Below are 14,614 nucleotides of genomic sequence, written 5' to 3'. Positions count from 1 at the left end.
ATATATATATATATCCCCAGAAAAACCAGAAATTTAGTTCACAGGTCAGCACACTCAGTGACATTTATTATGATGCACCGTTTTGTTGCCATTTGTACATCTGACTGCTTTTACATTATTTCCAGTAATCTTTGTTTTCTGTTTCTTTATGAGTGTTAAACGATTACTAACCTTCAAAGGGTTTTTTTTTTTGTTAAGAGCCAGACGTTACAAATATGACACATGGCTGCAGGATATAACCAGACACATCCTGCTGACACATCAAAGAGCTGAAAATATGCACCCAAAACTGCTCTGAAGCCTCAGACTTTGTATATGACCTCACCCCGCCGCTTCAGTAAGCATCATTACCTCCAAATTATACGTACGTCCACCGAGGAACCTAAGACGCATTTCAATATCTCCCATTGATCTGAGATGAAACGTATGAAAACAGCTAGCGAGGTGTGGGCCCCCAGGGTCCACTTAGTACTAAGTCCAATAAAAGTAAGACTCCCGGATAATGGTGAGGCTTATCAATGCGCCTGTCTGCCACACTTTGTCTATAAGTCCCAAATCTCTAACCTCTGTCCTCCTCATCCCTCAGCTGTTCTGCTTCAACCCCCTGATGAACAATCAGTGCAGGCTGCGTTATTGCACATATGAGATTAATTTACTCCCTGCAGTACACAGAGTGATGTTATTACAGGAAAATCAATGTCCCTCTCGTTGTTCTCTGGGGCTGGACAGGGTGTATGCACATCTGCTCTCATAATACAACTGCTGACCTTGCTGTCAGAGAGGGAGAGAGGCTGCGGTGAAGCGGCCGACTGTGCTGTTTATCAAAGCTTTATCAAGCCTCTCTGCTCTCACAGACGTGTGACATCAGACTGTGGGTCAGCCGGCCGGCCAGGGTGCACTCCAGCTGAGAAAACTCCGGCAGATTCCGGCGAGGGGACGAAGGCCTTCTGAGATTGCAGTTTTTTGTGAAGAACAGTTTCAAAGAGTTTCTGTTAAATGTGCTCACCTCCCTTTAGATCAAAGAAAATAATAATCCTGAATCAGAAATTATTCTGATTTTCTCTTACTGAATTATCAGCTATTTTAACCATTCTTATACCAAACTGTTCTGCTCATTCAGGAGATGGGTGCTGTGACTTTTGGTTTTTGAAACTTTTATCCTTTTCAACATGTTTAACTTTATTTAACATTCTCACCTCCATAGAAATACATGGTGGTCTCTTCAGCTTCATTGCTCTATTAAAAATCTGATTCAACAATCTGGCACTGTTTTTAACATTATTTTGACCATGTTTAGCATCGACCTAGCCTTTTGCTGCTTTTAGCTAGTGTTTTGTGCTTGTAGGTAACATTTGCTTTTAGCGTTTAGCTAATGTTTACCTAATCGTATCCACCATTTTTCTACTTTTAGCTTTTCCTTAGCTACTTTTAGCTTCTATTGTTTTGCAACTTTTGGTTAGCGTTTCACAACTTCTGGCTTTTGGATAGAGTTTTACTACTTTTAGCCAGTGTTCTGCTATTTTTAGCTTTCATCTAGCCCCTTGCTATATTTAGCTTTTTGTTAGACTTGTAGTGTTTTGCCAATTTTAGCTACAGTATGTTATTTTTGGGGTTTTTAGCTAGTCGTTTGGCTTTTAAATAGTGTGTTGCTGCTTTTAGCTTTAGCTTATTTTAGCTATAAGCTAAAGTTTTGTTCTTTTTCCCTTTTAGCTAGTGTTCTGCTTTTAACTTAAATAACTTAGTTATAGCTTCTTCAGCAAACATCAGCAGTCATTCAGCATTCAGATTCCATTTTCACAGAAAATGCTGTTTCTGTAGTTAGCAGAATTTATTCTCAATCCTCATCCTCAGGTTTTATTAACGTCTTTAATCTCTGAAAACACATTAGCCCTCCGGAATGACCTCTTGACCCTCTGTAGAACACAGGTCCATATGATGGGGGGGAGGGGAGCAGCTCAGGGAGGATAAAGCCTCCCTTTTGGCTCACGGTGTCCTCTTTTATCCTCTCCTTTTTCTGCAAACTCACAGGGAAACCAGCAGGGCAGATAAAACAACTGTTTCCTTAGTTTATACAATTTATGCAACAAATGCCAACTGAGGCCATGTCAAAAAAGGCTTGCAGGCTTAAAAAAAACAGGTTATGCTATCTAAAAATAGAAAAGAAATATCAGGAAGAGTTTGACTTGTTTACTGTATGGACGACAAGGCTGAGACACTATCTGCACTAACGCTGATACTTGAAGGGAATAAATAAAATAGTGGTAACAAATGCAGAAGCACGCACACACAAAATAACCTTTTGATGTCTCAGCCATCAAAGGGCTGAACGTATTTTTCTGTGTTCATGTGCACAAGTATGTTTGGACCTCAGCTATGTGCATGGACTCATATTTGTCCTATTTTTGGGTCTGCTGGACCACAGCGTCCTCTCAGGAGTTTACAGTTTTACCTACAGCCCGATGGTAATGTGTTGCTTTTTCAACTGCCTAAAAAACGACAGGAAGAAAAGAGGTTGTCTGTTAGCCAAATACACACAGATATGGTTAAAAAAAATAATTAATTAATATATATATTCACAAAAAATATTTTTACATATGTGTGGCAGATGCAAACATAGGAGGAAATGTTTATTTAGCAAAATATCTGTCAGTGTGGACAGGGTCTTATGTAAAATAATAATAATAATAATAATAATAATAATAATAATAATAATAATAATAATAATAATAATAATAATAAATTAGTTTTATATGGCACTTTTCTAAACACTCAAAAACGCTTTACAATTTTCATTGCATTATTCATTCACACACACGTTCACACACTGATGGTGGTAAGCTATTTTGTAGCCACAGCTGCCTTGGGCCCATATTAAATTATCATAAAATGGGAATTTAAAAACCTAGAGTTTGAAACGAGTTGAGAATGACTCTCAGTTACTACCACATTCTCTCTAGCTAAATATCTGTAAATCTGACTGAGTTACAGCTGTTGTTGGGTCACATAAGTTTGATTAGCTATGACAACTATTTTAAATTAGATTGACTCCAAAAGTGAATCAGTTGTAGAAGTACATCAGCTGATTAAGCTCTGAAAGTTTTATTGAAATCCATTCAGTAGCTCTTGAGATATTTTGCTAACAGACAGACAGTGTTTACTCTAAGATTTAATGTCGCCATTTTAAGCATTGTTGTTGCACGCCATGCAGAACTCAGTACTTATTATAAATTACTCTCATCTACTACCACACCAAATTTTAGCATAAAATCAGTAAAACTGATGGAGTTGAATCCACTTTTGTGTTTAGCAGATTCATTTGGCTGTGTTGACCATCTTGAGTTGAATTAACCCCAAAACTTAATCAGTTGTAGCTGTTTATCCAGTGGTTACATCTTGAGAGTTTCTTTGAATTTCTTCCAGTGCTTCACAAGATATTTTGCTAACAGAAAGGCAAGTATAAAGACATAGGAATCACAATTTTGAAAGGAAAATGAATGATGTTAATTATTGAACAATTTGTACTTAAAATATTTATTTTCATAAAATGTATGAAAAAACAAGTTGTTATTTGGAGGACCAGCGCAGGATCATTTCACGACCTCCAGAAAGTCCGCGAACCATGGTTTTGTTTGTCCTCCCTCCCCGCCCCCATGACCTGCCTGTTGTTTTGGTCTCAGCTTTAAACCTGCAGCTGGGAGGAGGGGGAGGAGAGGGGGAGAGAAACATGCCCCAGACTGCGAGACGGACCCACAGAGGCGGACCGACAGACGTGAGACACCCCCGCATAGTTTCCGTCAGCCGGGTGACGTCTCCGCCTCTCAGCCCGTGTGCAGTGTGACGTCACGGGGCTGTAGTGAAGCCTCTGGCTGCATCTTATTGACGCTCCGCCAGGCTTTTCCCACTGCCGAGAAGACCCCGAACGAGTGAGGACGGACCCGCACGTCGCTCAGGCAAGTGTTGGCTTGGCTGTGCTAAAACAGAAATTATTATTATTATTATTATGTGTTTAATTCAGCTGTTTAATAAGTGTTATTTTGTCGTAGCGGGTTTTTATTTAGTGACTAACGGTTGGGTTTCTCCGGAGGGGGACCAAGCTAATCTGCTTTAGCCGCTCTCTCGCGGGTTAGCCTGCTGTAAAATTAGCGCTGCTTATCGGTCACTGTGCTGGGTTAGCCTGCTCTAAAATACACTGTAAGAAGGGGTTATCCCTCGGTCCGTCGCAGAGGACTCCGCTGGCTGAACCGAGTCAAGTTTTTACTGGGGAGAACTGGGTTAATTTAATCCGTGGTGAGCACCGCTTCACAGTCGTTTAAATCGGGGCACGATGAGGATGGTGGTGGTGTGGGTCTCCATAAAAAAAGGGAGCCCCGCTTTTATTTAGGTTTTTCTCGTTCATTTCATTTTCTGGGTCAAAGATAAGTGAAAGCACACAACCCTGAATCGTTTTAATGTGGAAGATTTCGTGTTTCCGACCGCGACGTTTTATCTGATGAGGTCGCAGTCGGGAACCCCCTGCTGTGCCCCCTCACCGGATCGTGGCGAGTGCGTGACGCTTGACCGCGGTCCGTCGGTCGGTCGCTGCCTTCCCAGGCAGGCGGGCAGGCAGACCCAGACAGTTGGTGTAGACGGTGAATGTCATTATCAGCACTGTCTGCATACCAGAGCCGAGCCAGCAGGAGAGAGGCGAGCTACAGACCGGAGGAGGAGGAGGAGGGGGAGAGCAATACGCGGTGTCCTTGCAGCAAAAATGATCCCAGAAGAGAAAGAAGAAGTGGGGGTGACATTAACGAGTTCACTGTTTTTTTAAAGGAATGCTTGCGTTTCATAGTAAAGCGTAATAATAGCTAATAAAACAGATGACGTGTGATGTGTTAGGTCGACCCACATATAGATCAACCCTCTTCAGATTCAACTCCGAGCTGAGCTGCTGTGTTTTACTTGATGAAAAGAATTAGATACTCTGACCTTCCATAAAAACCCTGCTAAAACAACCTCGGTTTGTTTCTTCACTCTTTCAACAAGCTGTGTTTTCAGTTATCTTTTGGATTTAATAAAAAAATTACCAATTTGAAGTGGATTAAAGCTGCATTTTCTTGTCATATTGCAGCACCAGAGCTGTGTTGTAAAGGTACCTAATTGCAAACTATGAAGTCAAATAAGTGTTATCCAAAATTACTTTGAAAGAGTTTATAAATTCTAAATATGTTGATCATGCAGGTCAGAAACGTGGGTATGCGGTCAGTGTAAACAAAACACATGGGGCTGAATCTGTGGAAACCAATGTTGAAGTTTGAGGCTACTGGGTAAACAAATAGGGCGGGAATTTTAGGTAGAAATTGCTAAATGTGAAAGAACAAATATAGAGGGATCAAAAAAAAGACTTTAGAGCCCCACAAAAACGGATCTCAACATTAAAACTTATGCATCTTTTTAAAACTTCTACACCAGTAATTTTATAACCTCAATTTAACCTACCTACCAATCGACAGACCTACTTACATGCTTACTTTACTCAACAAACCTAAGTGTAAGAACATCAAAATGGTTGGACCTCTCCATCCCTAACGTCTCATCCGTGGATGATCGTTGACCTATTTTCAGTCACTTTGGCTGTTTCCGTAGGTAAACAAACCCAGGTGTTAGCTGCCAGCTGTTCATAAATTTTGCTCGCACGTTTGTAATTTAGGGGCACATTAAACATTGGTATGAGGAAAATACTGCGCAGGTTTTATTTGGCTTTTGCAAAGAGGGGTTCGTTTTTAATTTTGCCGCTCGTTGGCGATGCAACGAAGCATCGCACCCATCAACTCTTTGGCCAACTGCGTTGTTAAAATGTCCTCTTTGTGAAGATGTTGGTTTGGTGGAAACCTTGATTTGAATTTCCTTTTGGCTGAGAAAACCTCGTGTTTGTGTGAAATATGGTAATTGCCATTTGTTGGTCTGAACCACAACAGCTTGAGACCTTTTAAATCTCAAACAGGGTCAGTATAAATCAAAGGTGTCTTACAGGAATGCATGTTGCCTGCCAGCTTTCATGCTAGAGTTTTAGATTAAGATCATCTTTTGTTGAGAAATGACAAAACTAGTTGTTTTGGTTGAGCTTTAAAAGCATTATGCACAATCTCACGCTCAGAGGATGTGTTGTGAATGACTCTCAGGCACTGCCACATTAAATTTTAAAGCCTCTGTCAAATTGGCTGAGTTGTTTGGTAATTTATATTTGGGATACTGAGTGAATTGTTGTCATTTTGTTTTCTGAATTCCTGTTTCTGTTCTTTTTATATTTCAGGCAGTGGATCAGAACATAGAAGCTTCAGTAACCATCATGTATGTATCTAAGTACCAGAAGATTTGTTTCATTTAGGAAAGACTTCAAGGGTTGAAAAGACAAAAAAAGGAGGAGCAGGGAGGAAAAGAAAGTGCAGACGTACGACTGTAACCCCGTGCTTCAGGTATGGCCAGCACCCAGACCAGTTTGAAGACCCCTTTTAAAGACTTGACCTCATTCAAAGGCAACATGAAGCGTCTGTACAGAGAGCGAATGGAGGACGCCCCCATCAAGAAACGAGTGATGGCGGAGATCAACCTGAAACGGCGCGGCTTGGACTCCCTTCCCAAAACTCCTAGAGTGAAGCGGGAGCAGGCGGAGGATCCGCGTCACGACGTGGAGATGGATGTTGAGGGCCGAGCAGAGCTGCACGTCACGGGCTCCGGTAAAGCCCTGGACCTGAGTCCCGGCCTCAAACACACGCTGGCCCAGTTCACTCTCAGCAGCCAGAGCTCCCTCGGGGGCCCGGCTGCCTTCTCCGCCCGCACCGGGCAGGAGCACTCTGCTGGTCTGCCCCCCCTGCCCTCCCCTCCTGTTTTGGGAGGGGGCCCCCTGCTGGTTCCCTGCGACAGCTCCACTGAGCTCACCCACTCGCTGCTGGAGGGAGAGTCCATCTCCTGCTTCGTGGTCGGCGGGGAGAAGCGCCTCTGCCTGCCCCAGGTGCTCAACTCGGTGCTGCGCGACTTCTCGCTGCAGCAGATCAACACGGTGTGCGACGAGCTCTACGTCTACTGCTCCCGCTGCGACGCCGAGCAGCTGCACATCCTCAAGGTGCTGGGCATCCTGCCCTTCAACGCGCCCTCCTGCGGCCTCATCACGCTGACGGACGCGCAGCGGCTGTGCAACGCCCTCCTGCGCCCCGGGGCCGCCCTGCCCGCCGACCCCAGCGGCAAACTGTCGGTCCAGGGCCTGCTGAAAGAGAGCAAGGCCAGCTTCCAGGTGGAGCACCAGTGTCTGGGGAAGTGCCAGGGTCTCTTCGTGCCCCAGTTCTACACCCAGCCCGAGGCGCACTGCATCCAGTGCGTCGAGTGCCAGTTGCTCTTCTCGCCACAGAAGTTTGTCATGCATTCGCACAAGTCCCCCGATAAGAGGACCTGCCACTGGGGGTTTGACTCAGCCAAGTGGCCGTGCTACCTGCAGCTCGCCAGGAAGTACCAAGGGACCGCCGAGGAGCCCAGACTTAAGCAGCTGCTGGACGAGGTCAAGGAGAAGTTCCACTATCAACTCAAGAGATCGCTCGACAAAGTAAGTGCACTTTGGCTAAAGTTTGGTGCCAAAAAACTGGTGTTTGGCTTAATGTTTATACACATGGTTCCTGCGGATCCTTAAAAAGTCTTAAAAGTCATTGTATTCATTGATCCAAAATTAAGGTCTTAAATAGCCTTAAAATGTCTTAAATCAATCTTTCAGAAGTCTTAAAGATGTTAACACATTGTAAATAGGTTGATTGTAATTTGTCTCAAATATTAAAATAATTGGTAACATTTATTTATTTTTTTAAACATTCCTCTTTGACATCACTTCCTGTTTCTTCACATGCAAATATCTCAACAACCGTCCGTCTGAGCATCGTGAAATTCATTTCATAATGTTAATAATATAGTCTTCCACAAATGTATTCACATTTCTTACAAAAAATTGATGTCACAGGGACTTTAAGGTTTCAAATACAGCAAATTGGGGTTGAGACCCCACTCTGGGTCCTAAAACTCCAAATTTTAGGTCGTTACAGAATTTCCAGGAATAAAATTAAGTTTAACACTGACTGCTAAGAAGGTTTTTGCTACGTTTGACAAAAAAAGGCAGTTTGACATGGTTAAAGTTAGGAATATTTGAATACTTCAACCAAAAATACTTTGATTCATGAGTTTCTGCCAGTTTTATTTTTGTCCTTTGTGTTTATTGTGAAATTGGTCTGAAATTTAATTTCATTTGACGTTAAAAAGTCTTAAAAAGTATTAAATTTAACTCACCTTAAACTGTAGGAACCCTGTATGCACTAAAATCTCCCCAAGTCCCACGTTTTGTGTATTTGATGGGTTTAAACCGACTTTATGGCTGTTGTTGAAGGTGGACAGGTGGTGACATCTGGCTCACCAGGTCTGATCAGACTCGGCCAGTTGGCCACAGCTGCAGAGGAAAGGCATCATTTGTCCTCTCAGGTCACCTGGAGGTCAGTGGGAAAGGCGCTCAACAAAAACCGAACACAGGAGTTCTCAGATAGAGGCTGAAAGTCCAGGATCAGAATGACATAAAGGCCAACAGCAATGTTCAAATCCTTTATCTAACAAATTCAAATTTATTTTCAATGAGTGGAATTTTGCTATTTCACATACGTCCTTGCAGTTTTTACAAAGCCGCAACTTGGTGACATCGAAACAAGACATTTTTGACTGTTTGGTCTCTGATTTATGAGTTCTGTGAAGAGTTGCTTAGCAACGTGGGAGAAAAGTGTTTATTGGAAAAGGGAAAACGTCTAGATGCAGCACAAGCCATTTTCTAGGTTCCCTTCACCTGCAGGCAAACCTGAAATTGAAAATGCTTCATTGCAATATTACTGAAACCCACAATGCTGCGGTCGTCTGAAAAGGATGCTTTCTTCTTTTTCTTTTGCATTAGGGAGGGAAAAAAAGTCAATATATGATCAAAACCTCAAGGCCAGAGAGCATAAAAGAGTTATCATTCAGTGAAGGATGAGATTATGTTTTTCCACTAACATTAAAAATGTCTCCTGACTTGTTTGACCAGAGCAGAGCTGCTTCTTGCGTTGTTTTTGGGGTGAATGTGGGGTTATGTTTTTGTCGGATTGGTGCACATAGATTTCTCCACAACGTTTTCCAACATTTTCTTTCAGGTCACTGTTTATATGTAAGGCTGTGGTGTACACGCATCTGCAGGTGTCGAAAACAGCCACCGTAACACAAATGTTTACGTTGGCGAAACGGATAAATAATTCGCCTCTGGTCAGCTTGACGTGTGAATGTGGCGGAAACGCTGTCTCGTCTGGCATCCCAAACCGCATTCCTGTCCCGCCTCTTCCCAAACGTCCTTCTCCTCTGCCTCTGCCTCTGTCTCGGATCGAAGGTATTCATCTTGAAAGTCGCAGGCATTCTTTCTCAGAGGCGCAGACACGGTATCGCCGCAACGCAGGCAGAATAAACAGCAACGGACACAGACGCAGGCAACACAAGCAACAAAACATATGTAACGTCGTGGTGAATTATGAGTCCTAACGTCTCTGTGTGCTTTTATGTGTCAGACGTTGTAGCTCTCCGTGTGTGTGGCTCTCTCTCTCTCTCTGTGTGTGTAAAAGAGCATATAATTGGAGGTTAGTATGACACATATTTGTCTTTCTGTCTCACACTTTGCCAGGCTCTCTGGAGCCTGTGTCTCACCACAGTTTGAGGTGCTGTCTTCTCTCCGATGTGTTTTTCACACTACCTTTTCTCATTTTATACCTTCTCTTTTCTGTCATTGTTGAGGATTCGACTTCATTAGAAATAGTGTTTCTCCGACGTTTGTGTAGACACTGGTCACAAGTGGGCACATTCCTAAAGAGTGCAAGAACGTATTCAGGAAGCAGGTGATTTTGTGTGTTTAAGGAGAACAACACTTCACCCTCTCCCTGAGAAGATATTATGAGTGTATCAAAGGTCAGTAACTAGAGAACAAGCTGCACCCACAGTGTGCCGCTTCACCCAGTCACAACACAGTGGTTCCCCTCCAAGTGAAAGCACTCTGTGTTTGTGTGCTGGCGTAATGAAAATGTGTTTGACTGAACAGGATGTGAGGAGGTCTCTCACCCTGAACATCCTCCAGACTCTCGGTGTCCGACCGCCTCCGCTGCACTGGCTGTGTGACTCACACTTTCCACATCCCAGTGGATGTCAGCGAAAGGACAGCCGGGCAGCTCGTACAGTCACACGCATGCTTTTAAGAAAGGTGGCTCACTTTTCCTCTGCGTTGGTCCAACCCCAAACGTAGACGGCTTCTCCCGTGAGCACTTATTTACACACAGTGTCAACGTGCACGTTCACAAAGCTGTTCGTTTTTACCAGAGGGGGACCTCTGAGAAGAGACGAGACACAAACAAGGGCAGCCTTCTGGAAGTTTTTTTCCCCCCTCTGACTTTCTCCAATGGCCTTGCACTCCCATATCCTGTTAGGAGTGTTTGGCTTGAGTACGTGCATTTAAAAACTCCAGGACTTGCGCTCTATAAATGGCGCCTTGTGCCTGGAGGCACTGCTGGCCTGTCTGCAGATCCCTGCTGTGTAAATAGAGTTTGCTAGACGGACGCCATTAACAGACAGCAGCCAGCAGCAACAAGACGAAGCCTTATTACCTAAATTATTTTAGTTCTCTCCAAACAATGAGTTCATTTTGCCTCTGCGAGTTGAGACAGTCACTTGTACTTAAAACCAAGACGTCAGGTGGTGTTACATTTTGTTTTCTTTTTGTTTTTGTTTTTTGTCTGTGCAAAGAAGTCAGGAAGTAACACAAGAAAATAGATTTGATGGATCTATTTTAATGTAAAACTTCCTTTCGTGTTAGTTTCAGCAAATCAATAGATCAGAAAATATCTAAAGGGAACAAATAGGTTTTGATTCAGTGATGCACAAAAATGTAAACTATCTGTATTATAATTTGTTTTATGTGTTATGTTGGTGATTTGTTTCCCTATGACTTAGTTTCAACATATGAAGAATTAGACGCTGATGCTTTAGGCGTGTTTTTGAACTGTAACGTGGTGCTTATTTGCCTCGGCCTTGTTTGTAGCGTTGCGCTGGCTCCGAGTCAGAGAAGTCAGACGTAGTGAACAGCCCTCCTCTGTCTGTCTGCCTGGCCGGGCTGACACAGTGGCTGCGGCACAGACGGCAGACAGCTGCAGCTCTCTGGCTTCCTCTGTTTGCTATTTGGAAACCAGTGACTTCATTACCACAGAGCGGTGCAGCTGTACTCTCTAGCTGGCTCCCGTCTGCTCTGTCTGTCTGCTCGTCAGTCATTCTTCTGGGTTGGATCTAATTGAATTTTGGCAGACATGCTAATCATTCACCATGCTGCAGTTGCTGTTTTTTTTTTACCCCCCACCCATCATCTACTTCCATCTTCACATCCATCTTTGATCATCAGGCTCCTTCTCCTCAGACATTTCATCTTACCTCCAATCTGCTCTTGGCGATGCAGTTCTTCTCTCATCCTCTCCTCCTTCAAAATCTGACGGTTCTCTTGCAGCTGTCAATGCCCCCACCCCACCCCCAGGCCCCTGCCAGCGAACAGTAACAAAGTAAGCAGCAAAATGACCCGATAAGTCGATCGCTACATAAGCAATAAGACCACTTGTGTGCATCTGTGAGGCAGTTGGGAAGAAAGGCCAGTGGTTATTGATCAGGTCTGCAACCTTGATGGATGTGGTGAAGGCGCAGCTGACGCAGAATAGTAAGAGGACACGTACCAAGAGAGGGGGGCGGGGGAGGAAGCAGAAGAGATGTGAAACGATTAAAAATAGTAATAGTTATTGCCAGTGCTAGCTATAGAAATTTACACCTGGCACGTAATGAGGAAAAGAAGAAAAGTCCAGGGTTTATGTCGCTGCAGGTCAGTGTGTATCTTGTTCAGTTGCAAACAGCTCTACACTTTGGTGGTCCTTCATGAGGAAGAACTCGTCAGCATTGATGTGGTTGTTACCATGGGCTTGGGGCCCAGCTCTCCTCTCCCTGAGTTGAAAATTAACCTCTGTGGGACCTTAGCTGCGCCACAAATCTATTCCGTAGCAGCCCTCTTGGCCAGCCAATCACATTTATTCGAGCGTGCATTTCCCCAGCTAACACTCACCCCGGCCCGAGACTCCCGTACGCATACTTCTCTGTCCGTGTATTTTCCAAAGAACAGTCATCCACTCATTCTAAACACAGAGCTGCTCTTTTGAGCGCTGGCCCAGACAAACGCAGTCTGTCACGTCGCATATGTAGCTCGGTGTGGGAGAGTGTTCGTGTACGCTACACTCAACCCCAGCCTTGACCAGTGTTTGCTGTCTGTTGTAAAGAACTGAACGGGGCCTCATGAGGTGGGAGGGGCTGAGCCGTGGGGCCTCTGGTATGTTACCATCAGGTCATTGTCAGTTTTACAGAGCTGTAGCAACATCACAGCTCACTGGAGGAACACCAAAATAATTATTCTCCGTCTTTGTCTTAAATAGATAAGAAACCTCTCAGGTTTTGGGTTTCATATAGTCACAGTTCGTTTCATTATATGGATTAGCTGTGCACAGCCTGTTCTTGGTTTTACATCTACACATGTAAAAAATGCACCATTGGTTGGCTGGCGATGATTTCACACCTCTGCTCCAGCTCATTATCTGTTTCCTTGGTTTGACTCTTTACCCCCCTTCATCACCTGACGATGAGGATCGTGCGCTGCCCTGAATGAGCTTCTCACATCGACAGGCGGGGGGAAAATGGGTTTGTCTGTGCAGGAGAGCCTCTGCCATGTCTGCCAACAGTCACATAGACTAAACAAACCAGCTAAGCCCCTCCCAGCTGTCCTTCGGGCTTTAAAAGTGCTCTACAAACTGACTGATTGTTTGCATGTTCTCTTTGCTCCGTCTCCTTCCCTCCGGGGCAATCGACCAGTTCACTGCTTCTGAGGAAAACGAGGGCGATAACGAGTATAAAGAGTGGTTTGAAATTAGCAACGAGTCCAAACAAGTTTTTTTTTCTTTTACAAAGAAAAAGCTGCTTGAGTTGTTACACATCCATAAGACCGGAATGATCTTGGTGGTAATTAATCGATGTGTTGATGAGATTAGCTGTCCGCTGTCTCGTCTCTGGGTGACAGTCAGACGAGCTGGTTGTGTGTGTGTGTGTTGGGGCCAGGGTGTGTAGGGAGGTGTACTGTAAGGACTGGTGGGAGATTGCCAACATGTGCCTGTTGTGTGCAAGCAGAGCGAGTGTGTTTGCATTTGAAAGGCTCTGTGTGCCGTTTTCCCCATGGGAAAGGTGATTAATGAGATATAAATGGAGAAACCCAGAGACAGTGCTGTCCATGAGAGAACTACATACACCATAGAGGCACTTAACGTCCCTCACTCATGTCTCCCACTGTTCCTGTCTCTCAGACACTCACATAAACAGGATATCAAAAGTGTGTCATAGGTCCCGCTGGGTTACCATACAGCACAGCCACAACACATTAGGCACAGCCACTTCATTGATAAATTATACTTGTTGCAAACACGTAGGAATCAGGGGAAACAGAGGTCTGCACTGTTAAACAATCCCCCATCTCTCCACTTTGCTGGTTATTTATTTGGCTGTGTGCTAACACCTTGTGATTTCCATGTGGAAGTAATTCTCTTTGAGTTGTGTGAGATTAGTTGTTCTCAGTTTTCTGTCAAGCAGGCCACACATGCCTTGAAGCCCACCGAGTTAGGTGCTACCCCTGTCCTTTTTGCTATAGGTTTGACCTTCAGTCTAGACGCCAAAAGAAAACAGAAAGTGCAGCAAAACTCCCCAAGACGCAGACTGGCTAAGCTCGAATTACTCGCCCATTTTAGTCTTTTCTTTTCCAGGCTCACCTTTGTCCCACTTCAGACCCCCCCTTCAACTGTTTCTTCCCCCTCCACTGCTGACAGACTCCATATCTTGTAAATCTCCCAAGGAGTCTGAGTGATGTTGCTCAAGGCAAGACTGTAAAGTTAGCAACTAGGAAACAGGCTGCAGAAATGAGGCTGAAACAAGTGGCATTTTGCTCTTTGCCTTGTCTTCTATTGCTTTTCATTTCTGCGTTGCTAACTGCTAATGTGTTTATCTCCCCCGTTATTCCCTCCTGCAGTGACGTCCCCCAGGGGAGTTATCTGTCTTACTGAAATTTCTTTAGGCAGACATGCAAACATAGTTTTCTTTGCCTTGTGTTTCTCAGGGGTTTGTATCAGCTCATATAGACCTTGGAAAAATATGACTTGTACTGTAGATTGGATTTCCCTCTGGATTCTCAGCAGCCCCTCAGCTTCTTACAGTACAAACAAAAAAGAAGACAATCTTCAAAGCTTTTTGACCTCCAGTTGCAATTAGACACTTGAGCTATAAAAGCCTTATTAATGGGTGCACGTATTTAAAACTGGTGAGTGCACTTCAGCATCGATATGTTTTTATAAGTGTCCCCAAGCACCAAAGTCACGCTTATCTAAGATGCAGCACTTATTATTTATTTAATTTTATTTTTTACATTTGCAGCTCTGTTTCTGGCTTCACTACAGCTCGTATTAAAAACAGCCTTGCTGTAGGGGGG

At 44.0% G+C, this 14,614-nt stretch overlaps 1 protein-coding gene across 1 annotated transcript in view; it reads left to right on the top strand.

Moving 5' to 3' along the window:
• Nucleotides 1–6,292: 6,292 nt before the first annotated feature.
• skila (SKI-like proto-oncogene a) overlaps nucleotides 6,293–14,614 on the top strand; it is a gene marked incomplete in the record, with an annotated part of 28,028 nt that continues 19,706 nt past the window's right edge. The window contains 1 exon segment of the mRNA XM_014007408.1: nucleotides 6,293–7,573. Within this exon segment, the coding sequence (XP_013862862.1) occupies nucleotides 6,455–7,573 (1,119 nt within the window).

This window comes from Austrofundulus limnaeus, unplaced genomic scaffold (genome assembly GCF_001266775.1).
Source record: "Austrofundulus limnaeus strain Quisiro unplaced genomic scaffold, Austrofundulus_limnaeus-1.0 Scaffold42, whole genome shotgun sequence".
In the NCBI taxonomy this organism is placed as follows: Eukaryota; Metazoa; Chordata; class Actinopteri; order Cyprinodontiformes; family Rivulidae; genus Austrofundulus; species Austrofundulus limnaeus.
The sequence above is the reverse complement of the archived record's forward strand: the minus strand, read 5'-3'. Positions and strand labels throughout refer to the sequence as shown.